Below are 23,922 nucleotides of genomic sequence, written 5' to 3'. Positions count from 1 at the left end.
CCGGGCAATAGGGGATCATGGGGCCCCTGTGTCCTTGCCCAAACTCAAAAAAGCCTATGAAAAAGGTACCAGGGGCCCCCTACTGACCCCGGGCCCTCGGGCAGTGCCCAAGTTTCCAAATGGTCAGTCCGCCCCTGTTAAGGGGTAACAAAAACATTTTCACTATTAGGATGGATTGTCGCTCTCATTTGCTCTTTTGTAAGGTGATAAAATTTGTAACTAACCTTCACCAAGTGGCTAAAAAAAAAAAGTTACAATAAATCCTTTTTGTATAAAAATGTATTTTACACAAGACTATAAATAAATATATTGTATAAAAAGAAAAACAAAAATATTTTCACTATTAGGATGGATTGTCGCTCTCATTTGCTCATTTGTAAGGTGATAAGATTTGTAACTAACCTTCACCATTAAAAAAAAAAAAAAAAAAGTTACAAGAAATCCTTTTTATCTAAAAATGTATTTCACACAAGACTATGAATAAATATATTGTATAAAAAGAAAAACAAAAATATTTTCACTATTAGGATGGATTGTCGCTCTCATTTGCAGGTTGATAAGATTTGTAACTAACCTTCACCAAGTGGATAAAAAAAAAAAAAGTTACAATAAATCCTTTTTGTATAAAAATGTATTTCACACAATACCATGAATAAATATATTGTATAAAAAGAAAAACAAAAATATTTTCACTATTAGGATGGATTGTCGCTCTCATTTGCTCATTTGTAGGTTGATAAGATTTGTAACTAATCTTCACCAAGTGGCTAAAAAATAAAAAAGTTACAAGAAATCCTTTTTGTCTAAAAATTTATTTTACACTAGACTATAAATAAATATATTGTATTATTTTTATCATTAGGATGGATTGTCGCTCTCATTTGCAAGGTGATAAAATTTGTAACCAACCTTCACCATTAAAAAAAAAAAAAAGTTACAATAAATCCTTTTTGTATAAAAATGTATTTCACACAATATTATGAATAAATATATTGTATAAAAGGAAAAACAAAAATATTTTCATCATTAGGATGGATTGTCGCTCTCATTTGCTCATTTGTAAGGTGATAAAATTTGTAACTAACCTTCACCAAGTGGCTAAAAAAAAAAATTACAATAAATCCTTTTTGTATAAAAATGTATTTCACACAATACTATGAATAAATATATTGTATAAAAAGAAAAACAAAAATATTTTCACTATTAGGATGGATTGTCGCTCTCATTTGTAAGGTGATAAAATTTGTAACTAACCTTCACCAAGTGGCTGAAAAAAAAAAAAGTTACAATAAATCCTTTTTTGTATAAAAATTTATTTTACATGAGACTATAAATAAATATATTGTATAAAAAGAAAAACAAAAATATTTTCACTATTAGGATGGTTTGTTGCTCTCATTTGCAAGTTGATAAAATTTGTAACTAACCTTCACCAAGTGGCTTAAAAAAAAAAAAATTACAATAAATCCTTTTTGTATAAAAATGTATTTCACACAATACTATGAATAAATATATTGTATAAAAAGAAAAACAAAAATATTTTCATCATTAGGATGGATTGCCACTCTCATTTGCAAGGTGATAAGATTTGTAACCAACCTTAATCATTAAAAAAAAAAAAAAAGTTACAATAAATCCTTTTTGTATAAAAATTTATTTTACACAGGATTATAAAAAAAAACATTGTATAAAAGGAAAAACAAAAATATTTTCACTATTAGGATGGATTGTTGCTCTCATTTGTAAGGTGATAAAATTTGTAACCAACCTTCACCAAGTGGCTAAAAAAAAATAAAAAGTTACAATAAATCCTTTTTGTATAAAAATTTATTTTACACAATACTATGAATAAATATATTGTATAAAAAGAAAAACAAAAATATTTTCATCATTAGGATGGATTGTCACTCTCATTTGCAAGGTGATAAGATTTGTAACCAACCTTAGATTTGTAACCAACCTTAATCATTAAAAAAAAAAAAAAGTTACAATAAATCCTTTTTGTATAAAAATTTATTTTACATGAGACTATAAATAAATATATTGTATAAAAGAAAAACAAAAACATTTTCATCAAACAGCTGCAAGTGTTGCCGCTTTTCTTCGCCAGGTCTCTGTTCTGTTACCCGTTCAAATATAAAAATGTCAGTTCTGTTCAACATCGCAAATGGCTTAAAGCGATAGTAAACCACCAAAAAAAGGGGGTCCCCTGCAGGTCTAAGCAATAATGTTCTAGCATAAAACAAAAAAAGGGGGTCCCCTGCAAGTATTCTTGCATCTGGAGACACAGCGAGCCTGGACAGAGGGTGGGAGCTGCAAGCTGGTGATTGGCTGCTAGGGCCGTCCTGCATCCTAACAACCAATCACCTGCTGATGATTGGTTGCTAGGACCACCCTGCATCCTAACAACCAATCACCTGCTGGTAACTCGAGCATCCCCGCCCTCTATCCAGAGCTGTCCTGCCTCCTGAAGATGGCTCTGAAAGACAGCGGCGGCTCGTAAATGGCGGGACCGGTGTCACCTGGATGCGGCGTCACCCCCATAGCGGCACCACTGTATAGAGCAGCAGAGCTGTGTGAATCATAAGACTGGCTGAACAGGATTTGACACATTTCAATAGGCAACCCAGTTCACAGATGTGTATTCCAATGTAGTATTTAGCTGTCCAGCTGGAGTCCCACTTTAATATGGTCCTCCTGGAGATAGTGAGCCTGGAAACGCTGAACGCCGGACTCCTCCTGAGCCGCCGGGCAGAAACCCTACGAGGCGTCACTTCTGCACCCTGTGAGAGATAATACAACTATGAACAGAACTGCATGGAGTGTGTTTAGTATAAAAAAAAACCCTGCATAGCTATTCATTCAGTGAAACTGCAGGTACATTCGTTCTGGGGCAAAATCGAATGTTCTGTTTCCTCCACAGGGCAAATGTTATTTATTCATTAAAAAAAAGAAAGAAAGAGTGGTTTTGGACAATACTTCATTATGGCCACTAGATGGAGCCAAGATCCTAGGACAAAAAATGTCAGCTCCATCTAGTGACCAAGAAGAGGTATTTTCCTGAACCTGTTTTTTTTTTTTTTTTTTTTAATGAAAGAATAACATTCAACAAGTGGAGGAAACAGCCTTAGAACATTCCATGATGCCCCATATTCAGAGAAAAAAAGGAGCCAGCTATTTCACATGACGATTTTTTTTACAACCCTAAATCTTCATGAAAGCAATTATTGGGTGGGTTTACCATTAATTAAAAAAAGAAAAATCTGTATTATAGACTCGCTTTATCTTCCTCGGGTTCTGGGGATTAAATCTCTGCAGCTTCACCATCCATTCATTTTTTTTTTATAGTTCTGAAATTGGGATTAAGGTGGGCAGCACAGTGGCTAAGTGGTTAGCACTTCCCCCTGGCAGTACTCGGGTCATTGGTTCGAATCCCAACCACGGCACCACCTGTCTGGAGTTTGCATGTTCTGTCTGCGTGGGTTTCCTCCGGGTACTCCGGTTTCCTCCCACACTCCAAAGACATGCTGGTAGGTAAATTGGCCCCGGTATGTGTATGTATGAATGCGAGTTAGGGACTTTAGATTGTACACCCTTTGAAGGTTAGGGACTGATGTGAATGTCCTCAGTCCCCCCACCCCCCCAGCTCCCCATTAATGTCCCTAGTCCCCCAATTACTGTCCTGTCCCCCTCTTACAGCACCAGATTTCTGTCCTAAGCTCCCCCATCACAGCACCTCATTACTGTCCTCAGCTTCCCCCACAGCACCCCATTACTGTCCTCAGCTCCCCCATCACAGCACCCCATTACTGTCCTCAGCTTCCCCCCCCACAGCACCCCATTACTGTCCTCAGCTCCCCCATCACAGCACCCCATTACTGTCCTCAGCTTCCCCCCCCCACAGCACCCCATTACTGTCCTCAGCTCCCCCATCACAGCACCCCATTACTGTCTTAAGCTTCCCCCCCCCCACAGCACCCCATTACTGTCCTCAGCTCCCCCACACAGTACCCCATTACTGTCTTCAGCTCCCCCCCCACAGCACCCCATTACTGTCCACATCTCCCCCACACAACACTCCATTACTGTCCTCAGCTTCCCCCCCCCCCAAGCACCCCATTACTGTCTTCAGCTCCCCCCCCCACATCACCCTATTACTGTCTTCAGCTTCCCCCCACAGCACCCCATTACTGTCCTCAGCTTCCCCCCCCCCCCACAGCACCCCATCACCATCTTCAGCTCTCCAGCACCCCATCACTGTCCTGAGCTGCCACCCTACAGCACCCCAGTACTGTCCTCAGCTCCCCCCTAAAGCACCCCATTACTGTCCCCACAGCACCCCATTACTGTCCTCAGCTCCCCCCCACAGCACTCTATTACTGTCCTCAGCTCCCCCCCCCAAAGCACCCCATGACTGTCCTTAGCTCCCCCCCTGTAGTTGGTGTATACAGGGGCGGACTGACCATTCAAGAACTCGGGCACTGCCCGAGGGCCCAGGATCAGTAGGGGACCCATGAGATGCCCCTGGTACCTTTTTATAGGCTTTTTTTGAGTGTGGACAAGGACACAGGGGCCCCATGATCCCCTATTGCCCGGGCGCCCCGTCCCTGGGTGTATGTATGAATGTGAGTTAGGGACCTTAGATTGTACGCCCCTTAAGGGTTAGGGACTGATGTGAATGTACAATATATATGTAAAGTGCTGCGTACATTGACATATAAGTTCCTGAAATAAAAGTAAATATATAAAAATGTCTGAACTTGTGTTCCCAGCTCCACCCACCTGCTGTTGTCATGGTGAAGAACAGGCATGTGCTCAGTCTCCTAGCCCCCCCCCCCCCCCCCCATGTTTACTGTGCATTGTCTCCAGATGAGAGGCGGCACCAGGGGCTGATCTGTGTCATACTGACCTCCAATGTAAAGAGGGGATTGTAAAGGCACTTCGTTTACTTTTATATGTTTTATTTCATTAATAAAAATTGAAAATAATTTTCTTTTTTTTAAATGATCTGCTGGGGGTGTCACATGTATCGAGTAAACTTCATTATTTATTGATTTATTACAGTATATATACGACTTACTGATGGTGCTGATGTGTCATGAACTGTAGTTGTATATTTTAGGCCACAGTTTTCTGAGACCCCAAACTGCTGGGGCTATATGAATCCTGAATAATATCTCCTTCAAGGGATACTCCATGGAACAAGGGAGAGAATCCAGGAGAGAACTGCCATTTCTTTTCTATGTGACAATCCAACAGTGCCATCTAATGGTGAATTTTAAGTAGTACATCCTCCATGCCAATAAAGTCCTCTCTGTGGTCAGAAATCCAGGATGGGGCCTGAATTTGGCATTAATTCCATCCATTAGCCAATTCTTTAGATGTAATCATGGCTACCACAACCCCGCATTCACTATATCCGCTCTCCCCGGACCCCGCATTCACTATATCCGCTCTCCCCGGACCCCGCATTCACTATATCCGCTCTCCCCGGACCCTGCATTCACTATATCCGCTCTCACCGGACCCCGCATTCACTATATCCGCTCTCCCCGGACCCCGCATTCACTATATCCGCTCTCCCCGGACCCCGCATTCACTATATCCGCTCTCCCTGGACCCCGCATTCACTATATCCGCTCTCCCCGGACCCTACATTCACTATATCCTCTCTCCCCGGACCCGGCATTCACTATATCCACTCTCCCCGGACCCCGCATTCACTATATCCTCTCTCCCCGGACCCTGCATTCACTATATCCGCTCTCCCCGGACCCTACATTCACTATATCCTCTCTCCCCGGACCCGGCATTCACTATATCCACTCTCCCCGGACCCCGCATTCACTATATCCTCTCTCCCCGGACCCTGCATTCACTATATCCGATCTCCCCGGACCCCGCATTCACTATATCCGCTCTCCCCGGACCCCGCATTCACTATATCCGCTCACCCCGGACCCCGCATTCACTATATCCGATCTCCCCGGACCCCGCATTCACTATATCCGCTCTCCCCGGACCCCGCATTCACTATATCCGCTCACCCCGGACCCTGCATTCACTATATCCGCTCTCCCCGGACCCCGCATTCACTATATCCGCTCTCCCCGGACCCCGCATTCACTATATCCGCTCTCCCCAGACCCTGCATTCACTATATCTGGTGTCCCCAGACCCCGCATTCACTATATCCGGACTCCCCGGACCCCGCATTCACTATATCCACTCTCCCCGGACCCTGCATTCACTATATCTGGTGTCCCCAGACCCCGCATTCACTATATCCGGACTCCCCAGACCCCGCATTCACTATATCCACTCTCCTCGGGGGGTTCCCACTATCCCTGTGCTGAGTTCCCGGGTCTGTATACAAGCTGTACCCATTATGAGGGGTTCCCACCATCCCTGTGCCGAGTTCCCGGGTCTGTACACCCGCTGTGCCCATTATGAGGGGTTCCCACCATCCCTGTGCCGAGTTCCTGGGTCTGTACACCCGCTGTGCCCATTATGAGGGATTCCCACCATCCCTGTGCCGAGTTCCCGGGTCTGTACACCCGCTGTGCCCATTATGAGGGGTTCCCACCATCCCTGTGCCGAGTTCCCGGGCCTGTACACCCGCTGTGCCCATTATGAGGGGTTCCCACCATCCCTGTGCCGAGTTCCCGGGTCTGTACACCCGCTGTGCCCATTATGAGGGGTTCCCACCATCCCTGTGCCGAGTTCCCGGGTCTGTACACCCGCTGTGCCCATTATGAGGGGTTCCCACCATCCCTGTGCCGAGTTCCCGGGTCTGTACACCCGCTGTGCCCATTATGAGGGGTTCCCACCATCCCTGTGCCGAGTTCCCGGGCCTGTACACCCGCTGTGCCCATTATGAGGGGTTCCCACCATCCCTGTGCCGAGTTCCCGGGTCTGTACACCCGCTGTGCCCATTATGAGGGGTTCCCACCATCCCTGTGCCGAGTTCCCGGGTCTGTACACCCGCTGTGCCCATTATGAGGGGACACAATTGCATAAAGCAGGGTTGCTACAATTATCTTCTAAGGAAGTCTATGAGTGGATATCAAGCTCCGGTTTCCTCCATACAAGACAGGACTGGGAGGAGATGGATCTGCAAAGTCACGTAAGGCATTACCACTGTAGGTCGGTGACATGTGGACCTCCCTCTCCTTATGTCCAATATGGATGCTCTTCTCACAACCCTTCCTAAGGAAGCTGTTCAACATTTTCGTTGCTCACCTGGGTAGTGAACACATTGAGAGGCAGCACAGTGGCTAAATGGTTAGCACTTCTACCTAGCGGTACCTAGGTCGTTGGTTCAAATCTGCACCACCTGCCTAGAGTTTGAATGTTCTCCCTGTGCCTGTATAGGTTTCTTCCGGGTACTCCGGTTTCCTCCCACACTCCAAAGACATGCTGGGAGCTGAATTGGCTCCTGTCTAAATTGTCCCTAGTATGTGAATGTATGAATGTGAGTTTGGGACCTTAGATTGTACGCTCCTCGGGGGCGGGGACTGATGTGAACCTACAATATATATGTAAATTGGCAGCACTATACAAGTACCTGTAATAAATAAACTACAAGAAATACTTACTTTTTGTTACTCTGCGGTATATAAAATAAGCGATGCCAGCAGTGACAAGAACAATGAAAACAATGACCCCCAGGCGGATGTCCCTTTCATTGCCGGCCTTCGTTCCTGAAAGAAATACAAACACGATACAAATAGGTCATCATTCCTTCAATTTCCAGTTGAATAATAACGAATGCGATTTTCTTAAGCTGCCTGTCCACCCAAAAATATTTATTTCCTATGAACATCAGCTCCATCTAGTGGCCGTAAGGCAGTATTTTCCTGGTTCGCTATATTCTGTATGAAGGAAAACATTCAACCTAAGGAGAAAGCAGCCTAATAACATTCAATTTTGCCCTCATTCACACAGAATGAATGTATGTGCAGTTTCACAGGAATCATTTTTTAATAAACATGCCTGACAGCAGCCCTTAATATAAAATAATGGCCGCCAATGTCGGCATTTTCATGCACTAATGGTGGCAAAGGCTCCCTGCAGTAATGGCGGCAAGGTTAGCGATTCCTTGAAAACTGACTTTACTGTCATTGATTATTGGCCCAGAGCTCAAAATAGCCGCCACCCCTCTCCATGTAGTGTCTATGCTGATTGGCCCAGAGCTCAAAATAGCCACCACCCCTCTCCATGTAGTGTCTATGCTGATTGGCCAGAACGCACAATAGCCGCCACCCCTTTCCATGTAGTGTCCATGCTGATTGGCCCAGAGTGCAAAATAGCCGCCACCCCTTTCCATGTAGTGTCCATGTTCATTGGCCCAGAATGCAAAATAGCCGCCACCCCTTTCCATGTAGTGTATATTATTATTGGCCCAGAGTGCAAAATAGCCACCTCCCCTCTCCATGTAGTGTCTATGCTGATTGGCCCAGAACGCAAAATAGCCGCCACCCCTTTCCATGTAGTGTCTATGCTGATTGGCCCAGAACACAAAATAGCCAGCACTCCTCTCCATGTAGTGTCTATGATTATTGGCCTAGTGCGTAAAATAGTGACACCCCTTTCCATGTAGAGTCTATGCTGATTGGCCCAGAACACAAAATAGCCGCCTCCTCTCTCCATGTAATGTCTATGATTATTGGTCCATAACACAAAATAGCTGCCACCCCTTTCCATGTAGTATCTATGCTGATTGGCCCAGAACACAAAATAGCCGCCACCCCTTTCCATGTAGTGTCTATGCTGATTGGCCCAGAACACAAAATAGCCGCCACCCCTCTCCATGTAGTGTCTATGATTATTGGCCTAGTGCATAAAATAGTGATACCCCTCTCCATGTAGTGTCTATGCTGATTGGCCCAGAACACAAAATAGCCGCCTCCCCTCTCCATGTAATGTCTACGATTTTTGGCCCAGAACACAAAATAGCCGCCTCCCCTCTCCATGTGGTGTCTTAGATTTTTGGCCCAGAACACAAAATAACTACCACCCATCTCCATGTAGTGTCTATTATTATTGGCCCAGAATGCAAAATTGCCACCACCCCTCTCCACGTAGTGTCTATGCTGATTGGCCCAGAGCACAAAATAGCCCCCATCCCTCTCCATGTAGATGAGACATGAGATATTCAGTTACCTCTACAGAACTCTGAAGGTTTAACAGTCTTGGTGACGTTACTGACGGGGTTCTTGGCGGTACAGCTGATGTTGAGGCTCGAATGAGCATCTTCTATATATAGAAGGTTACCAGTAATGTTTTGGCCACTTCTCCAGGTCACGGTCACGTTGGGTTCCTTCACCACACAAGTAATAAGAACGCTACAAAGCTCGGCGTTGGTGATGTTGCTTTCTAAATGGATGTCTTCTACTGATAATATCTCTGCAGGAGACCAGAAGAAACATCTCAATAAACATTCCAAATTGATGTATTCTGTTTTTTTCATGTGCTCTTGGAAGGTGGTCACTCACCTTCCCAAAGCATGGTGACCAACCTTGTGCCGCTATTGTGGGATGGGTTGTGAGTGTAGGGGTCTACTGAAAAAATGAGAAGCCCATTGGATACATGAATTTAAAGAGAACTCTAATTGACTTCTGAGTCATCTTGATGCACCTTTACTTGTGAGTCCTTCTCAGTTGGGGAGTCACTGAGCAGGCGTCCATTTTATTTCCCCACCAGAGCTCTGGAATGGCTCATAATGTATTGCTAACATCTTGGTGTTGGCTGCTGAGCTGACCAAAATAGGGTCTCGGTGTCTTAGAGTCCAAAATAAGGTTAGATTCCAAGCGAGAAATTTCTATAATGTTGATGTGGGAAGACGCAACACACTCCAACCAACCCATATGTAAGTGAAGATCAAGAGCATCGGCTCCTCCCAAGCCACCACTGATGCATTTTGTCCCACCCACCAGGGTTTAGTCATAGAGGTCTAGAGATCTCATAGAGGTCTAGAGGTCTGTGGGACGATTTATGTCAGAAGGCATGGCCTGGGAGAAATCTATTCTGAGGCTGTTCTCGATCTTCACTTGACACATGGGCTGCTTGGAGTGCAGCGTCTTCCCACCTCAACATTACATATTGGGCTTGGATGAACACTATGGACATCGGCACCCAGATTTCAGTTGATCACCAATCAGCCCATGTGTTAAGTGAAGATCGAGAACAGCCTCAGAATAGACTTCTCCCAGGCCATGCCTTCTGACACTTTCGTCCCACAGACCTTCGATCTTCACTTAACACATGGGCTGATTGGTGGTCAACTGAAATCTGGGTGCCGATGTCCATAGTGTTCAACGAAGCCCAATATGTAATGGTGAGGTGGGAAGACGCCACACTCCAACCTACCCATATGTTAAATGAAGATCAAGAGCATCGGCTCCTCCCAAGCCACCACTGATGCATTTTGTCCCACCCACCAGGGTTTAGTCCTAGAGGTCTATGGGACGAAATGTGTCAGAAGGCATGGCCTGGGAGAAGTCTATTCTGAGGCTGTTCTCGATCTTCACTTAACACATGGGCTGATTGGTGGTCAACTGAAATCTGGGTGTCGATGTCCATAGTGTTCAACCAAGCCCAATATGTAATGTTGATGTGGGAAGACGCCGCACTCCAATCAGCCCATGTGTTAAGTGAAGATCGAAGGTCTGTGGGACGAAATGTGTCAGAAGGCATGGCCTGGGAGAAGTGTCAGGGCAGGAGCGGTGGAATGGACGCGCAGGTCTAATGGTAGGGTCACGCACCGACTGACGACAGCCACCACCCACAGACTGGAGTCCCTCAGGGCGCGGAGTCTAAGCCCCAGGCTACCTTTCACCAGGGCCCCTGGAGGTGAGGATGGACTTGACGCAGCCAGGGACCAGGTCGCGGCCCCCGAGTAACCCCAGCTGCGGAAATGGCCGCCGCCAATGACATATAGCTGGTGGGAACCAGATGGGAAACGATAGCATAGTCGGACAGGCCGGGTCGATAACAGCGGGACAAACAGTACAAGACAGCAGGCGAGAATACACAGGTCACAAACCGGGTTCAGCAACGGGAGGTCAGATAAAGGGATAAGGCAGGGAATAGTCTTAGTCAAAGCCGAGTTGGTTTCCAGGAAAGCAACGAGAGTAGAACTAGAGCTTGCTGCAACACAATCATACAGGACATGAATGCAAAGAGCAAGTGCAGACAACAGGCTTAAATGTGATAAACCACACCCCTCTGGGGGAGGGGCCGCAGAGGCCTGAAAGCATAAAAGAGCTCCCACCATGCTTTGCAGAAACTGAAGATGGATGCCAGCACATGGAGCAACACCAACTCTGAGGAAAGGTAGGACCTTGACAAGAAGTCTATTCTGAGGCTGTTCTTGATCTTCACTTAACACATGGGCTGCTTGGAGTGCGGCGTCTTCCCACCTCAACATTACATATTGATCTTGGATGAACGCTATGGACATTGGCACCCGGAATTCAGTAGATCACCAATCAGCCCATGTGTTAAGTGAAGTGCGACTGCAGTGCGGTGCAGGAAATGTACAGGATTCACAGCATTTCCAGCACGTCATTGGTGTGAACCCGGTCTCATCCAGGACCAGTGTGGCAGCAGTAAAGTGGCTTCTGCTTGGTTGCTATGAGCTCTTGCACTTTACATTCAATAAATCTGAATATGTTGGATTTTATAACACTTTGAAACTGTAAAATGTTGCTTCCTTTATGTGAGACGGTCTTCCTCCATTTTTTCAACACTGAGATGTCACGATGTGATTTCCTGCCCCATACATTACATATCGCGTTGTGTTCTCCTATGCTGGTCATACATTATACTGTTTTCCTATTACAGGTACTTGTATAGCGCCATCAATTTATGCAGCGCTTTATATATATATATTGTACATTCACATCAGTCCCTAACCTTCAAGGGGCGTACAATCTAAGGTCCCTAACCCTCAAGGGGTGTACAATCTAAGGTCCCTAACCCTCAACGAGCGTACAATCTAAGGTCCCTAACCCTCAAGGGGCGTACAATCTAAGGTCCCTAACCCTCAACGAGCGTACAATCTAAAATCCCTAACCAGGGGTGGACTGACAACTCATGGGGCCCCCGGGCAATAGGGGATCATGGGGCCCCTGTGTCCTTGCCCAAACTCAAAAAACCCTATGAAAAAGGTACCAGGGGCATCTCATGGGGCCCCCTACTGACCCCAGGCCGTGCCCGAGTTTCCAAATGGTCAGTCCACCCCTGTCCCTAACCCTCAAGGGGTGTACAATCTAAGGTCCCCGACCCTCAAGGGGTGTACAATCTAAGGTCCCCGAACCTCAAGGGGTGTACAATCTAAGGTCCCTAACTCACATTCATACATACACATACTAGGGACAATTTAGATCAGAGCCAATTAACCTCCCAGCATGTCTTTGGAGTGTGGGAGGAAACTGGAGTACCCGGAGGAAACCCACGCAGGTACAGGGAGAACATGCAGACTCTGGGCACATTGAGATTTGAACTGGTAATCCTAGCACTGGCTAGGCAGACATGCTAACCACTTAGCCACTGTGCTGCCCAGTGTCCTTTAGATTTTCCTCCAACTATGTAGTGCAAGGGCCTCCTGACTGACCGCAGACAAATGGAAAGTGTTCAGGTTTCACTTCTTATTATATGATTTTGTTAAATCTAAAGGAAAATTGTACTTTACACTGGAGAAGGGCGGGGCAGCTGCACAGACAATTGTCACCATGTGATCCTGATTAAAGGGAATCTACAGTGGTCAGTATATACAATATGTTATTTATTACAATCATTTTCTCATTTTCTATTCTCTCTCCCCCCCTCAAAGGGTAACTACACTTTTTGGCAAAAATAGCAAATAAAACTATATATATACACATACTATATTGGCAAAAGTATTTGATGGATGCTCAATTCCAACATCACCACCAAGATGGAAGACTTGAGGTAAGTTACATGGGTTTAACAAATAACGATGAAGAATAAAAGTAAAAAAAAACAGTCCAACAAATGACAGGGTTCACCCAAGAAATGGAGCCTATGCCCAACTGCACTTACAAGGCTTCCATCTCTCCCCCCCCCTTCCTCTTCCCCTCTCTCCCCCCCCCCCCTCTCCCTCTCCCTCTCCCCTCTCTCCCCCCCCCTCTCCCCTCTCTCTCCCCCCCCCCCTCTCCCCTCTCCCCCCCCCCCTCTCCCCTCTCTCCCCCCCTCTCCCTCTCCCCTCTCTCCCCCTCCTCTCCCTCTCCCCTCTCTCCCCCCTCCTCTCCCCTCTCTCTCCCTCTCCCTCCCCCCCTCTCTCCCTCCCCCCCTCTCTCTCCCTCTCCCCTCTCTCTCCCTCTCCCCTCCCCCCTCTCTCTCCCTCCCCCTCCTCTCTCCCCTCCCCCCCCTCGCTCTCCCTCTCCCCCTCTCTCTCCCTCTCCCCCTCCTCTCCCTCCCCCCTCTCCCCCCTCTCCCTCCCCCCTCTCCCCCTCTCCCCCCCTCTCCCTCCCCCCTCTCCCCCCTCTCCCCCCCTCTCCCCCCCTCTCTCTCCCTCCCCCCCTCTCTCTCCCTCTCCCCCCCTCTCTCTCCCTCTCCCCCCCTCTCTCTCCCTCTTCCCCCCCCTCTCTCTCCCTCTCCCCCCCCCTCTCTCTCCCTCTCCCCCCCCCTCTCTCTCCCTCTCCCCCCCCTCTCTCTCCCTCCCCCCCCTCTCTCCTCCCTCCCCCCCTCTCTCTCCCTCTCCCCCCCCTCTCTCTCCCTCTCCCTCCCCCCCTCTCTCTCCCTCCCCCCCTCTCTCTCCCTCCCCCCTCTCTCTCCCTCTCCCCCCCTCTCTCTCCCTCTCCCCCCCTCTCCCCCCCCCTCTCTCTCCCCCTCTCCCCCTCTCTCTCTCCCCCTCTCCCCCCTCTCTCTCTCCCCTCTCTCCCTCTCTCTCTCCCCCTCTCTCCCCCTCTCTCCCCCTCTCTCCCTCCCTCCCTCTCTCCCTCCCTCCCTCTCTCCCTCCCTCCCCCTCCCTCCCTCTCTCTCCCTCCCTCTCTCTCCCTCTCTCCCTCCCTCCCTCTCTCCCTCCCTCCCTCTCTCTCTCTCCCTCCCTCTCTCTCCCTCCCTCCCTCTCTCTCCCTCCCTCCCTCTCTCTCCCTCCCTCCCTCTCTCTCCCTCTCTCTCCCTCCCTCCCTCTCTCTCCCTCTCTCTCCCTCCCTCCCTCTCTCTCCCTCCCTCTCTCTCCCTCCCTCTCCCTCCCCTCCCTCTCTCTCCCTCCCTCTCTCTCCCCCTCCCCCATCCCTCTCTCCCTCCCTCCCCCCCATCCCTCTCTCCCCCCCCATCCCTCTCTCCCTCTCTAATCGCCCCTCCCTCCCTCTCTCCCCCTCCCTCTCTCCCGCTCCCTCTCTCCCGCTCTCTCTCTCCCTTTCCCGCTCTCTCTCTTTCCCGCTCTCTCTCTCTCTTTCCCGCTCTCTCTCTCTCTTTCCCCCCACCTCTCTCTTTCCCCCCACCTCTCTCTTTCCCCCCTCTCTCCCCCCCCTCTCTCCCCCCCCCTCTCTCCCCCCCCTCTCTCCTCCCCTCTCTCCTCCCCCCTCCCCCTCTCTCTCTCCCTCCCCCTTCTTTCTCTCCCCCCATCTCCTCCCTCCCTCTCCCCCCCGCTCTCTCTCTCCCCCTCTCTCTCTTTACAACAAGACTTACTGTAGACTTTCAGGTCATAATGTATCATGTAGATCTCTTGTGTTGCTTTTAGCTGTAGACTTGCACTGTAGACCTTTTGATCTTCCTGGCTGAGGTTGGATATTCCTATAGAAGCATCTTCGGTGGTCCACATGTTCCCTCTGTGGTTGGGATCCCGAATGTTGATGGGTTCCCCTGGCTTTGTTTTCACTCTGACATCACCATCGTAGACCCAGGAGACGTCTTCAACATCATTCCTGCTGAGCTGAAGAGTGACATTGCCTCCCTCCGCGCCAAAGACCAACCGCGTTTCCTCATTCTGAGCCTCACAAATCACACCTAGGGGACGATTAAATGATGGTTATATGGAAACATAGAAGACTGATGGCAGAAAAAAGATCAAGCAGTCCATCGGTTCTCCACCATTTCATTGTTCTTCAGTCTTTGAGTATGTTTGTCCCAAGTAAGTCTGAATCCACTTACTGTTAGACTGACTACCTCTGCTGGAATCCTATTCCAAGCATCAACTACTCTTTTGGTGAAATCATACCAAGAATAGCAGGACTGGCCACACACAAAAACAAAAATCCAAATCCCTGCCTGGGTATGGCAGCTGCTGTGTTCTTCACTGAAAGGATCGATGTTCCACAGTGCGCAGAAGTCACCAACTGTCTGCAGAGTCAATAGCTAAAGACCTCCAAACTTGGTGTGGCCTTCAGATGAGCCCAACAACAGTGTGTAGAGAGCTTCATGGAATAGGTTTCCATGGCCGAGCAGCTGCATCCAAGCCTTCCATCACCAAGTGCAATGCAAAGCGTCGGTATAAAGCACGCCGCCACTGGACTCTAGAGCAGTGGAGACGTGTTCTCTGGAGTGACCAATCATGCTTCTCTGTCTGGCAATCCGATGGACCTGTCTGGGTTTGGTGGTGGCCAAGAGAATGGTACTTGCCAAGTGTAAAGTTTAATGGAGGGGGGATTATGGTGTGGGGGTGTTTTTCAGGGGTTGGGCTTAGCCCCCTAGTTCCAGTGAAGGGAACTCTTAAGGTGACATTTTGGACAATTTCATGCTCCCAACTTTGTGGGAGGAGTTTGGGGATGGCCCCTTCCTGTTCCAACATGACTGCCCACCAGTGCACAAAGCAAGGTCCATAAAGACATGGAGGAGCCAGTTTGGGGTGGAGGAACTTGACTGTCCTGCACAGAGTCCTGACCTCAACCCCATAGAACACCTTTGGGATGAATTAGAGTGGAGACTGCGAGCCAGGCCTCCTCCCCCGACATCAGTGCCTGACCTGACAAATGTGCTTCTGGAAGAATGGTCCAACCTTCCCATAGACACCCTCCTAAACCTTGTGGACGGCCTTCCCAGAAGAGTTGAAGCTGTTATAGCTGCAAAGGGCAGGGCCAACTCAATATTGAACCCTACGGACTAAGACTGGGAGGCCATTAAAGGTCATGTGTGTGGAAAGGGTGGAGCTAACTCAATATTGAACCCTATGGACTAAGACTGGGAGGCCATTAAAGGTCATGTGTGTGGAAAGGGTGGGGCCAACTCAATATTGAACCCTACGGACTAAGGCTGGCCACACACTACACAATTTTCTGTCCAATTTCTGCCCAATTTCCTTTAGATTTACCTTCAACTATGTAGTGTAAGGGCCTGCCCAATTGGATACAACTGAAAGTGTTGTTTAGGTTTGACCTCATATTATATGTTTTTTGGTAAATCTAAAGCAATATTCTCAAGAAAATTGTATAATGTATAATAAAGTGCTGATATAAATGGTTAGATGTCCATAAAAGTGATGTATGGAAGATCCCACGTGGTGACGCAACGTCGTGACGTCACGTCGCCAGCACCACATGGGTCCCGGTGACCATCTTGGATTCCTGCACATGGTCAGTGAATTTTGTTCTCTGTATATCTGCAATATATGGAATAAATACATCCCATTTAAAGCAGTATTACGCTATTGGCCTCCTCTTTTTGGGCTCTTCACGAGCTTTACTAGCCCACAGAGCTGCATTAGGAGGACGGCAGAGTCATTGCTGACAGCAGAGGAAGCAGTGAGGGAACTCCAGACCATAATTACCCGTAAAGGGACCTTCAGCTGACCTACTGAGAGTGTATATCTCTAAATGCGTGATTTGATTGCGCATCTGGTGAGTGCGCAATTCTTATATTACCAGACATATCACCTGACCATTGGGTAGATATTATAGATCACCAGCAATTGAAGATCATCATGGGATCTTCCGTACACCACTTTTATGGACATTTAACCATTTATATCAGCACTTTATTTAGCACCAGTGCAGGGGCGGACTGACAACTCATGGGGCCTCCGGGCAATAGGGGATCATGGGGCCCCTGTGTCCTTGCCCAAACTCAAAAAAGCCTATGAAAAAGGTACCAGGGGCATCTCATGGGGCCCCCTACTGACCCCGGACCCTCGGGCAGTGCCCTAGTTTCCAAATGGTCAGTCCACCCCTGCACCAGTGGTCACTTTATAGTGACAAAGATTTACATGATCACCAATTCATTTTATGGTTGTTACAATACCACCTTGTTGCACACCACTAGTCACTTTATATCGAACTGAATATTTATTCATCCATCATTTTTTGTGATTGTTTTTTGACACTTTCTACTGTGTAATATATATTTAGCTCTGCACCCATTTTTATATTGATGTTTGGAAGGCTTTTTTGGTATCTTTTGGTGTTTCAGCAGCTCAGCCATTTTAGCGATCACTTACTTCCTTGTGCTTTCTAGTTGATCCCACAACCAGTACAAGTACAGAAAAAGGAGATTACATAATTCGGCAAACAGCCTTGGTCATACAAGTAGTGTGTGTGTATGTATGTATGTGTGTATATATATATATATATATATATATATATATATATATACACACAGTTGCAAGAAAAAGTATGTGAACAATTCTTGATTGTAGGTCTTCTGAGAGCTCTTTTCTGCGAGGCATGGTTCACATCAGACAGTGCTTCTTGAAACCAGTAAACCCAAAACAGGTGTGTGTTTTTTAAGGGCAGGACAGCTGTCAGCAACACATCCAATATCATCACACTGATTGGAGTCAAGGTTGGCTCACTCTTGGCTCCAATTAGCTCTGGGAGAAGTCATTAAGCTAGGGCCTCACATACTTTTTCCTCCCTGCACTGTGAATGTTTACATGTTATGTGCAATTAAACCATGGCAGCATCTAATGTTTGTGTAGTATTATGTTCAGCAGACTGTTCTTCTATTGTTGTGACTTAGATGACGTTCAGAGCACATTTTATGCCCAATTCATGCAAAACTCCATGTAATCCCAAGGGGTTGACATACTTTTTCTTGCAACTGTACAGTTGTGTTCAAAATATTAGCAGTCAGACATCACTAACCGGATCAATCACTGTTTTTGGTAGAAATGATATTTCTACATGGCAAATAATTTCCTAGCAGGTGTAGTAGAGTCATAGAAATCCAACAGACCCAACAGTCATGACATGCATGCTGCTGATTTGATAAACAGGTGGCAATTATTGCCCTTATTTAAGGAAGGAAGGCAGCAAATGTTGGACATGCTGGTTACAGTGCATTTCTCTCTGAAATTCTGAGGAAAATGGGTCGTTCCAGACATTGTTCAGAAGAACAGCGCACCTTGATTAAAAAGTTGATTGGAGAGGGGAAAACATATAAAGAAGTGCAGAAAATGATCGGCTGCTCAGCTAAAATGATCGCAAATGCTTTAAAATGGCAACCAAATCCTGAAAGACGTGGAAGAAAGCGAAAAACTACCATTGGAATGGATAGAAGAATAGCCAAAATGGACTCAGCCAACAATCAGCTCCAGGAAGATGAAAGAAGGTGTGACGTTCCCTGTGAGGACTGTTACAATTAGAAGACGCCTATGTGAAGCCAAGCTATCTGCAAGAAGTCCCCGCAAAGTCCCACTGTTGGGAAAAAGACGTGCTGAAGAGGTTACAATCTGCCAAAGAGCACATTGACCGGCCTAAAGAGAAATGGCGCAACATTTTGTGGACTGATGGAAGTAAGATTGTTCTTTTTGGGTCTAGTGGGCGGAGACAGTTTGTCAGACGACCCCCAAACACTGAATTCAAGCCACAGTACACTGTGAAGACAGTGAAGCATGGTGGTGCAAGCATCATGATATGGGGATGTTTCTCATACTACGGTGTTGGGCCTATTTATCGCATACCAGGGATCATGGATCAGTTTGAATCCATCAGAATACTTAGAGAGGTTATGCTGCCTTATGCTGAAGAGGAAATGCCCTTGAAATGGGTGTTCCAACAAGACAACGACCCCAAACACACCAGTAAACGTGCAACATCTTGGTTCCAGACCAACAAGATGGACGTTATGGAGTGACCAGCCCAATCCCCGGATCTTCATCCAATAGAAAACTTGTGGGGTGACATCAAAAATGCCGTTTCTGAGGCAAAACCAAGAAATAGAGAAGAACTGTGGAATGTGGTCCAATCATCCTGGGCTGGAATACCTGATCACAGGGGCCAGAAGTTGGGGGACTCCATGCAACACAGATGTACAGCAGTTCTCAGAAACAGTGCGACTACAACCAAATATTCATGAAGTCATTCAAAGGAAAGCAAAATCTTCAAACATTTCTCAGTTTATATAGTGAATGTTTGAGTTTGTAAAGAAGAATACAAACACTGCGATTTTTTTTGAACCGTCTAATATTCACTTTTCTTCAATTTTTTTAGAGGAACAACACAAATTTGATGTATTTTTCTTCATGTTGTGATTTGGAATAGAATGTGTCGTGTTCCCAATGCATTTGTGTGGATGGAAATAAAAGTATTAGAAGGATTTTCAGCTTTATTCACTTTTTTTTCAACTCACTGCTATTATTTTGAACACAACTGTGTGTGTGTGTGTGTGTATATATATATATATATATATATATATATATATATATATATATATATATATATATATGTGTGTGTGTATATATATATACACAAACCACTAATTTCAGCTCATCTGCTGTCAGAATACACCGATCGAGCAGATTTTCTCCAACTGGATGATTGAACAGAAGTCGATTGGCAGATCTACTTCTGTTCACCTGCAGTGGTCACACATGGATGGAAATGTAGCCAGCCTCTGCTGAGCCTCCCAAACATCGATCCATCTACGGTCAGCTTTAGATCGATCCCCATATTTCTCAGTTTTGGGAAATATGGGGATCGATCTAATGTTTTGGGAAATCTAAAGTCGATTGTACAAAGATTTCATGGTCAGATACGGTGAGCCTAATCATTTTGTAAAAAAAAAAGGGTAGTAGACTTACCGATTGTCTTGTAAAGGACCGTCAGGCAGAGCAGGAGGATGTGTCCACTTCTTGGTGTCATTGTCCCGTTGAAATGAAAAGTCGCTTTTCACAAAACAATCCGCCCGAGAAAAAAAAAGGAAGCGGAGCGATGGACTGAGCCAGTGTGAGGTCAGTACAGGATGTAATATCGTGACTCAGAAGGTCTGATGTCTGTCCCGTCATTTAGATTTGGTCACGGCTCCTCTCCTGTGTACAAAAAATATATAAACTAGGTCTTCACTTCTCAGCCCTCCCCCTCCGTTTCCTTTAGACTGTCAGCTCTTGAGGTCAGGGGTTTTGGTTTATTGCTACATTGTAGTTTCTTCGCTTGTTTTATAATTTCCCCACATTGTCTGCCTAAGTGATGATAAACTCTCTGCCCCTGATGTATCCTCACAGGAGCTAATAAAATGTTACATTGTTTATAAACAGTCATGACCAGGGGCGGACTGACAACTCATGGGGCCCCCGGGCAATAGGGGATCATGGGGCCCCTGTGTCCTTGCCCAAACTCAAAAAAGCCTATGAAAAAAGTACCAGGGGCATCTTATGGGGCCCCCTACTGACCCCGGGCCCTCGGGCAGTGCCAGAGTTTCCAAATGGTCAGTCCACCCCTGGTCAGGGGCAGAGATACTGCCATGATGTATCCTAACAGGAACTAATAAAATGTTACATTGTTTATAAACAGTCATACATTTTCCAGCTCTTGACGACGCGTTGTACCCGTAGTACAGCCCAGAAACAATAGTGGTGCATTTTGTTTTTTGGGGTTTTTTTGTTTACCTAAAACACACTGATACTGACACTAACTGACGCTGATAACAATTAAAAAAAAAAAAAAAAAAAAATCAAACCCTGACCTTTGACCCATTTTTTAATCTTTATCTTTTTCTTAACACACATTTTTTTTCTCTCTATGATGAGGGAGAAGGAGAGGGAGACAATGTATAACGGGATGTATATAACGATACAATGTATAAAAGGATGTATATAACGATACAATGTATAACGGGATGTATATAATGATACAATGTATAACAGGATGTGTATAATGATACAATGTATAACGGGATGTATATAACGATACAATGTATAAAAGGATGTATATAACGATACAATGTATAACGGGATGTATATAATGATACAATGTATAACGGGATGTATATAATGATACAATGTATAACGGGATGTGTATAATGATACAATGTATAACGGGATGTATATAATGATACAATGTATAACGGGATGTGTATAATGATACAATGTATAACGGGATGTATATAACGATACAATGTATAAAAGGATGTATATAACGATACAATGTATAAAAGGATGTATATAACGATACAATGTATAAAAGGATGTATATAACGATACAATGTATAAAAGGATGTATATAACGATACAATGTATAAAAGGATGTATATAACGATACAATGTATAACAGGATGTGTATAACGATACAATGTATAACGGGATGTGTATATAACGATACAATGTATCTCTCTCCTCCATTCAGAGAGAAGAATAAAAACAAGGGGGGCGGGCTTATGTAGCGATATGTGCATTCCAGTTTTTTCTTTTATGCGTTTTGGTGGGTTCCAATGCATTTTTGATACATTTAATCTCATTCCTGAGCAGTTCTGTGCAGGAAAAATGCAGCCAGTTCTGCTTTTTTTTTTCTGCAACCGGAACGCTCCGGAACTGCAAGCGCTGATGTGAACTATGACACCGACAACCAGATCACCTACTTTCTGTGCGTTTTGGATGCACAAAAAAAGCAACTGAAATGCACGTCGTGTGAACCGACCCTCAAAGTTAGAGACTGAACACATGTAGGATGAGGCTGCTAAAAAAACTTTTTTTTTCGGCTGATCTTTTATTTTGCGGTGAAATCCGGATCCACATTCATGAACCCACTTCTTGTGGCGTGGCCCCATCGGCATCGATAGGTAAAACCGACAGGCAGCAGCATGCTGAGTTACATTTGCCGCAGCCTTGAAGCAACAGAAGTGTACCGACTCCTCCCACCTGCCATGTCAGGCTTTAGTTGGGTGGTCGGGGGTGGTATGAACGCGGCTCATCCACCTGTTTTTTTACTTCCCCCATGGCAACAGGAGGGAGGGGGTGGGGAATCTTCACTCCCTCTATGCAAAACTCTGAGATCTCTCCAGGGGCGGACTGACAACTCATGGGGCCCCCGGGCAATAGGGGATCATGGAGCCCCTGTGTCCTTGCCCACACTCAAAAAAGCCTATGAAAAAGGTACCAGGGGCATCTCATGGGGCCAGGGTCATCTCACTGACCGCGGGCCCTCGGGCAGTGCCCGAGTTTCCAAATGGTCCGCCCGCCCCTGGATCTCTCATATTGGGGGCAAGAGAAGACAGGGGTTAGAAACGTTCGTCTTGGGCATCGAACTGATGAATAAGATAGGAAAAAGGTCATCTTCAAGCCTGATTGCGATTAGGGGTGGACTGACGACTCATGGGGCCCCCAGGCAATAGGGGATCATGGGGCCCCTGTGTCCTTGCCCAAACTCAAAAAAGCCTTTAAAAAGGTACCAGGGGCATCTCATGGGGCCCCCCACTGACCCCGGGCTCTCGGGCAGTGCCCAAGTTTTCAAATGGTCAGTCCGTCCCTGATTGCGATAATCTATCATCTCAAAATATCGTCTGAATGTCTACTTTTTTTTTTGGTCTCTGCACCCCCTCCCCCCCCCCCCCCCGGGTTCTGTGACACCATGGCCTGTGGAGCGCTCTGTGACGCAGGAAGAGGCTGCCCACATCAGCGACAAGATATCCGTGTCTGGCGAGCCGACCACAAGATGTGAAGTGCGGCCACAGTGTGCGATTCTCTGCACAGAACATCTGCAAGGTGTCTGCAAAATATACTCCCCTATAATGTGCGCCTGTTACCCAATACATAGCGTACGTGTCAATGGCTATTGTGACCTGAGTACCCCCGCCGGAGAGCCCAGCCAGGCCGGTGACCTCCCTCTTCTCTATGGTAGGTAAGCTCGTCCACCTTGGTCACCAACTGGCTGCCATCCGGGTAAATGAATGAGAAAGAAACAACTGCAAACTGATGAGGTCATCACTCTGCTCTCTCCTCCTGCCAGTAGCTTTCTTTGCCATCTCTGTGTAATGCCACTCTTGTGTCCTGCTGTGCAAAGGTTAAAGTGTTAGTAATCCCCGGACCCCGCGTTCACTATATCCGCTCTCCCCGGACCCCGCGTTCACTATATCCGCTCTCCCCGGACCCTGCACTCACTATATCCGCTCTCCCCGGACCCCGCATTCACTATATCCGCTCTCCCCGGACCCCGCGTTCGCTATATCCGGTCTCCCCGGACCCCGCGTTCACTATATCCGCTCTCCCCGTACCCCGCGTTCACTATATCCGGTCTCCCCGGACCCCGCGTTCACTATATCCGCTCTCCCCGGACCCCGCGTTCACTATATCCGGTCTCCCCGGCCCCCGCGTTCACTATATCCGCTCTCCCCGGACCCCGCGTTCACTATATCCGCTCTCCCCGGACCCCGCGTTCACTATATCCGCTCTCCCCGGACCCCGCGTTCACTATATCCGCTCTCCCCGGACCCCGCGTTCACTATATCCGCTCTCCCCGGACCCCGCGTTCACTATATCCGCTCTCCCCGGACCCCGCGTTCACTATATCCGGTCTCCCCGGACCCCGCGTTCACTATATCCGCTCTCCCCGGACCCCGCGTTCACTATATCCGCCCTCCCCGGACCCCGCGTTCACTGTATCCGCTCTCCCCGGACCCCGCGTTCACTATATCCAGTCTCCCCGGACCCCGCGTTCACTACAGTGGGGATCGAAAGTTTGGGCACCCCAGCTAAAAATTTGTATTAATGTGCATAAAGAAGCCAAGGAAAGATGGAAAAATCTCCAA

General features: G+C 46.9%; 1 protein-coding gene across 1 annotated transcript; it reads right to left on the bottom strand.

The window, feature by feature from the left end:
• Nucleotides 1-1,995: 1,995 nt before the first annotated feature.
• Nucleotides 1,996-20,183, bottom strand: LOC149439098 (SLAM family member 9-like). Its single transcript, XM_089659488.1, has 5 exons — nt 19,985-20,183; nt 14,662-14,979; nt 9,166-9,408; nt 7,599-7,703; nt 1,996-2,783 (listed from the first exon to the last, which is right to left on the bottom strand). Exons 1-5 carry the CDS (start codon nt 20,043-20,045, stop codon nt 2,761-2,763), a joined length of 750 nt encoding a protein of 249 aa, XP_089515614.1. The 5' UTR covers nt 20,046-20,183; the 3' UTR covers nt 1,996-2,760.
• Nucleotides 20,184-23,922: the final 3,739 nt, after the last annotated feature.

This window comes from Staurois parvus, unplaced genomic scaffold (assembly GCF_062004578.1).
Source record: "Staurois parvus isolate SC_StPar_1 unplaced genomic scaffold, SC_StPar_1.0 ptg001161l, whole genome shotgun sequence".
NCBI classification, from domain to species: Eukaryota; Metazoa; Chordata; class Amphibia; order Anura; family Ranidae; genus Staurois; species Staurois parvus.
This window is presented reverse-complemented; position numbering and strand designations above follow the sequence as displayed.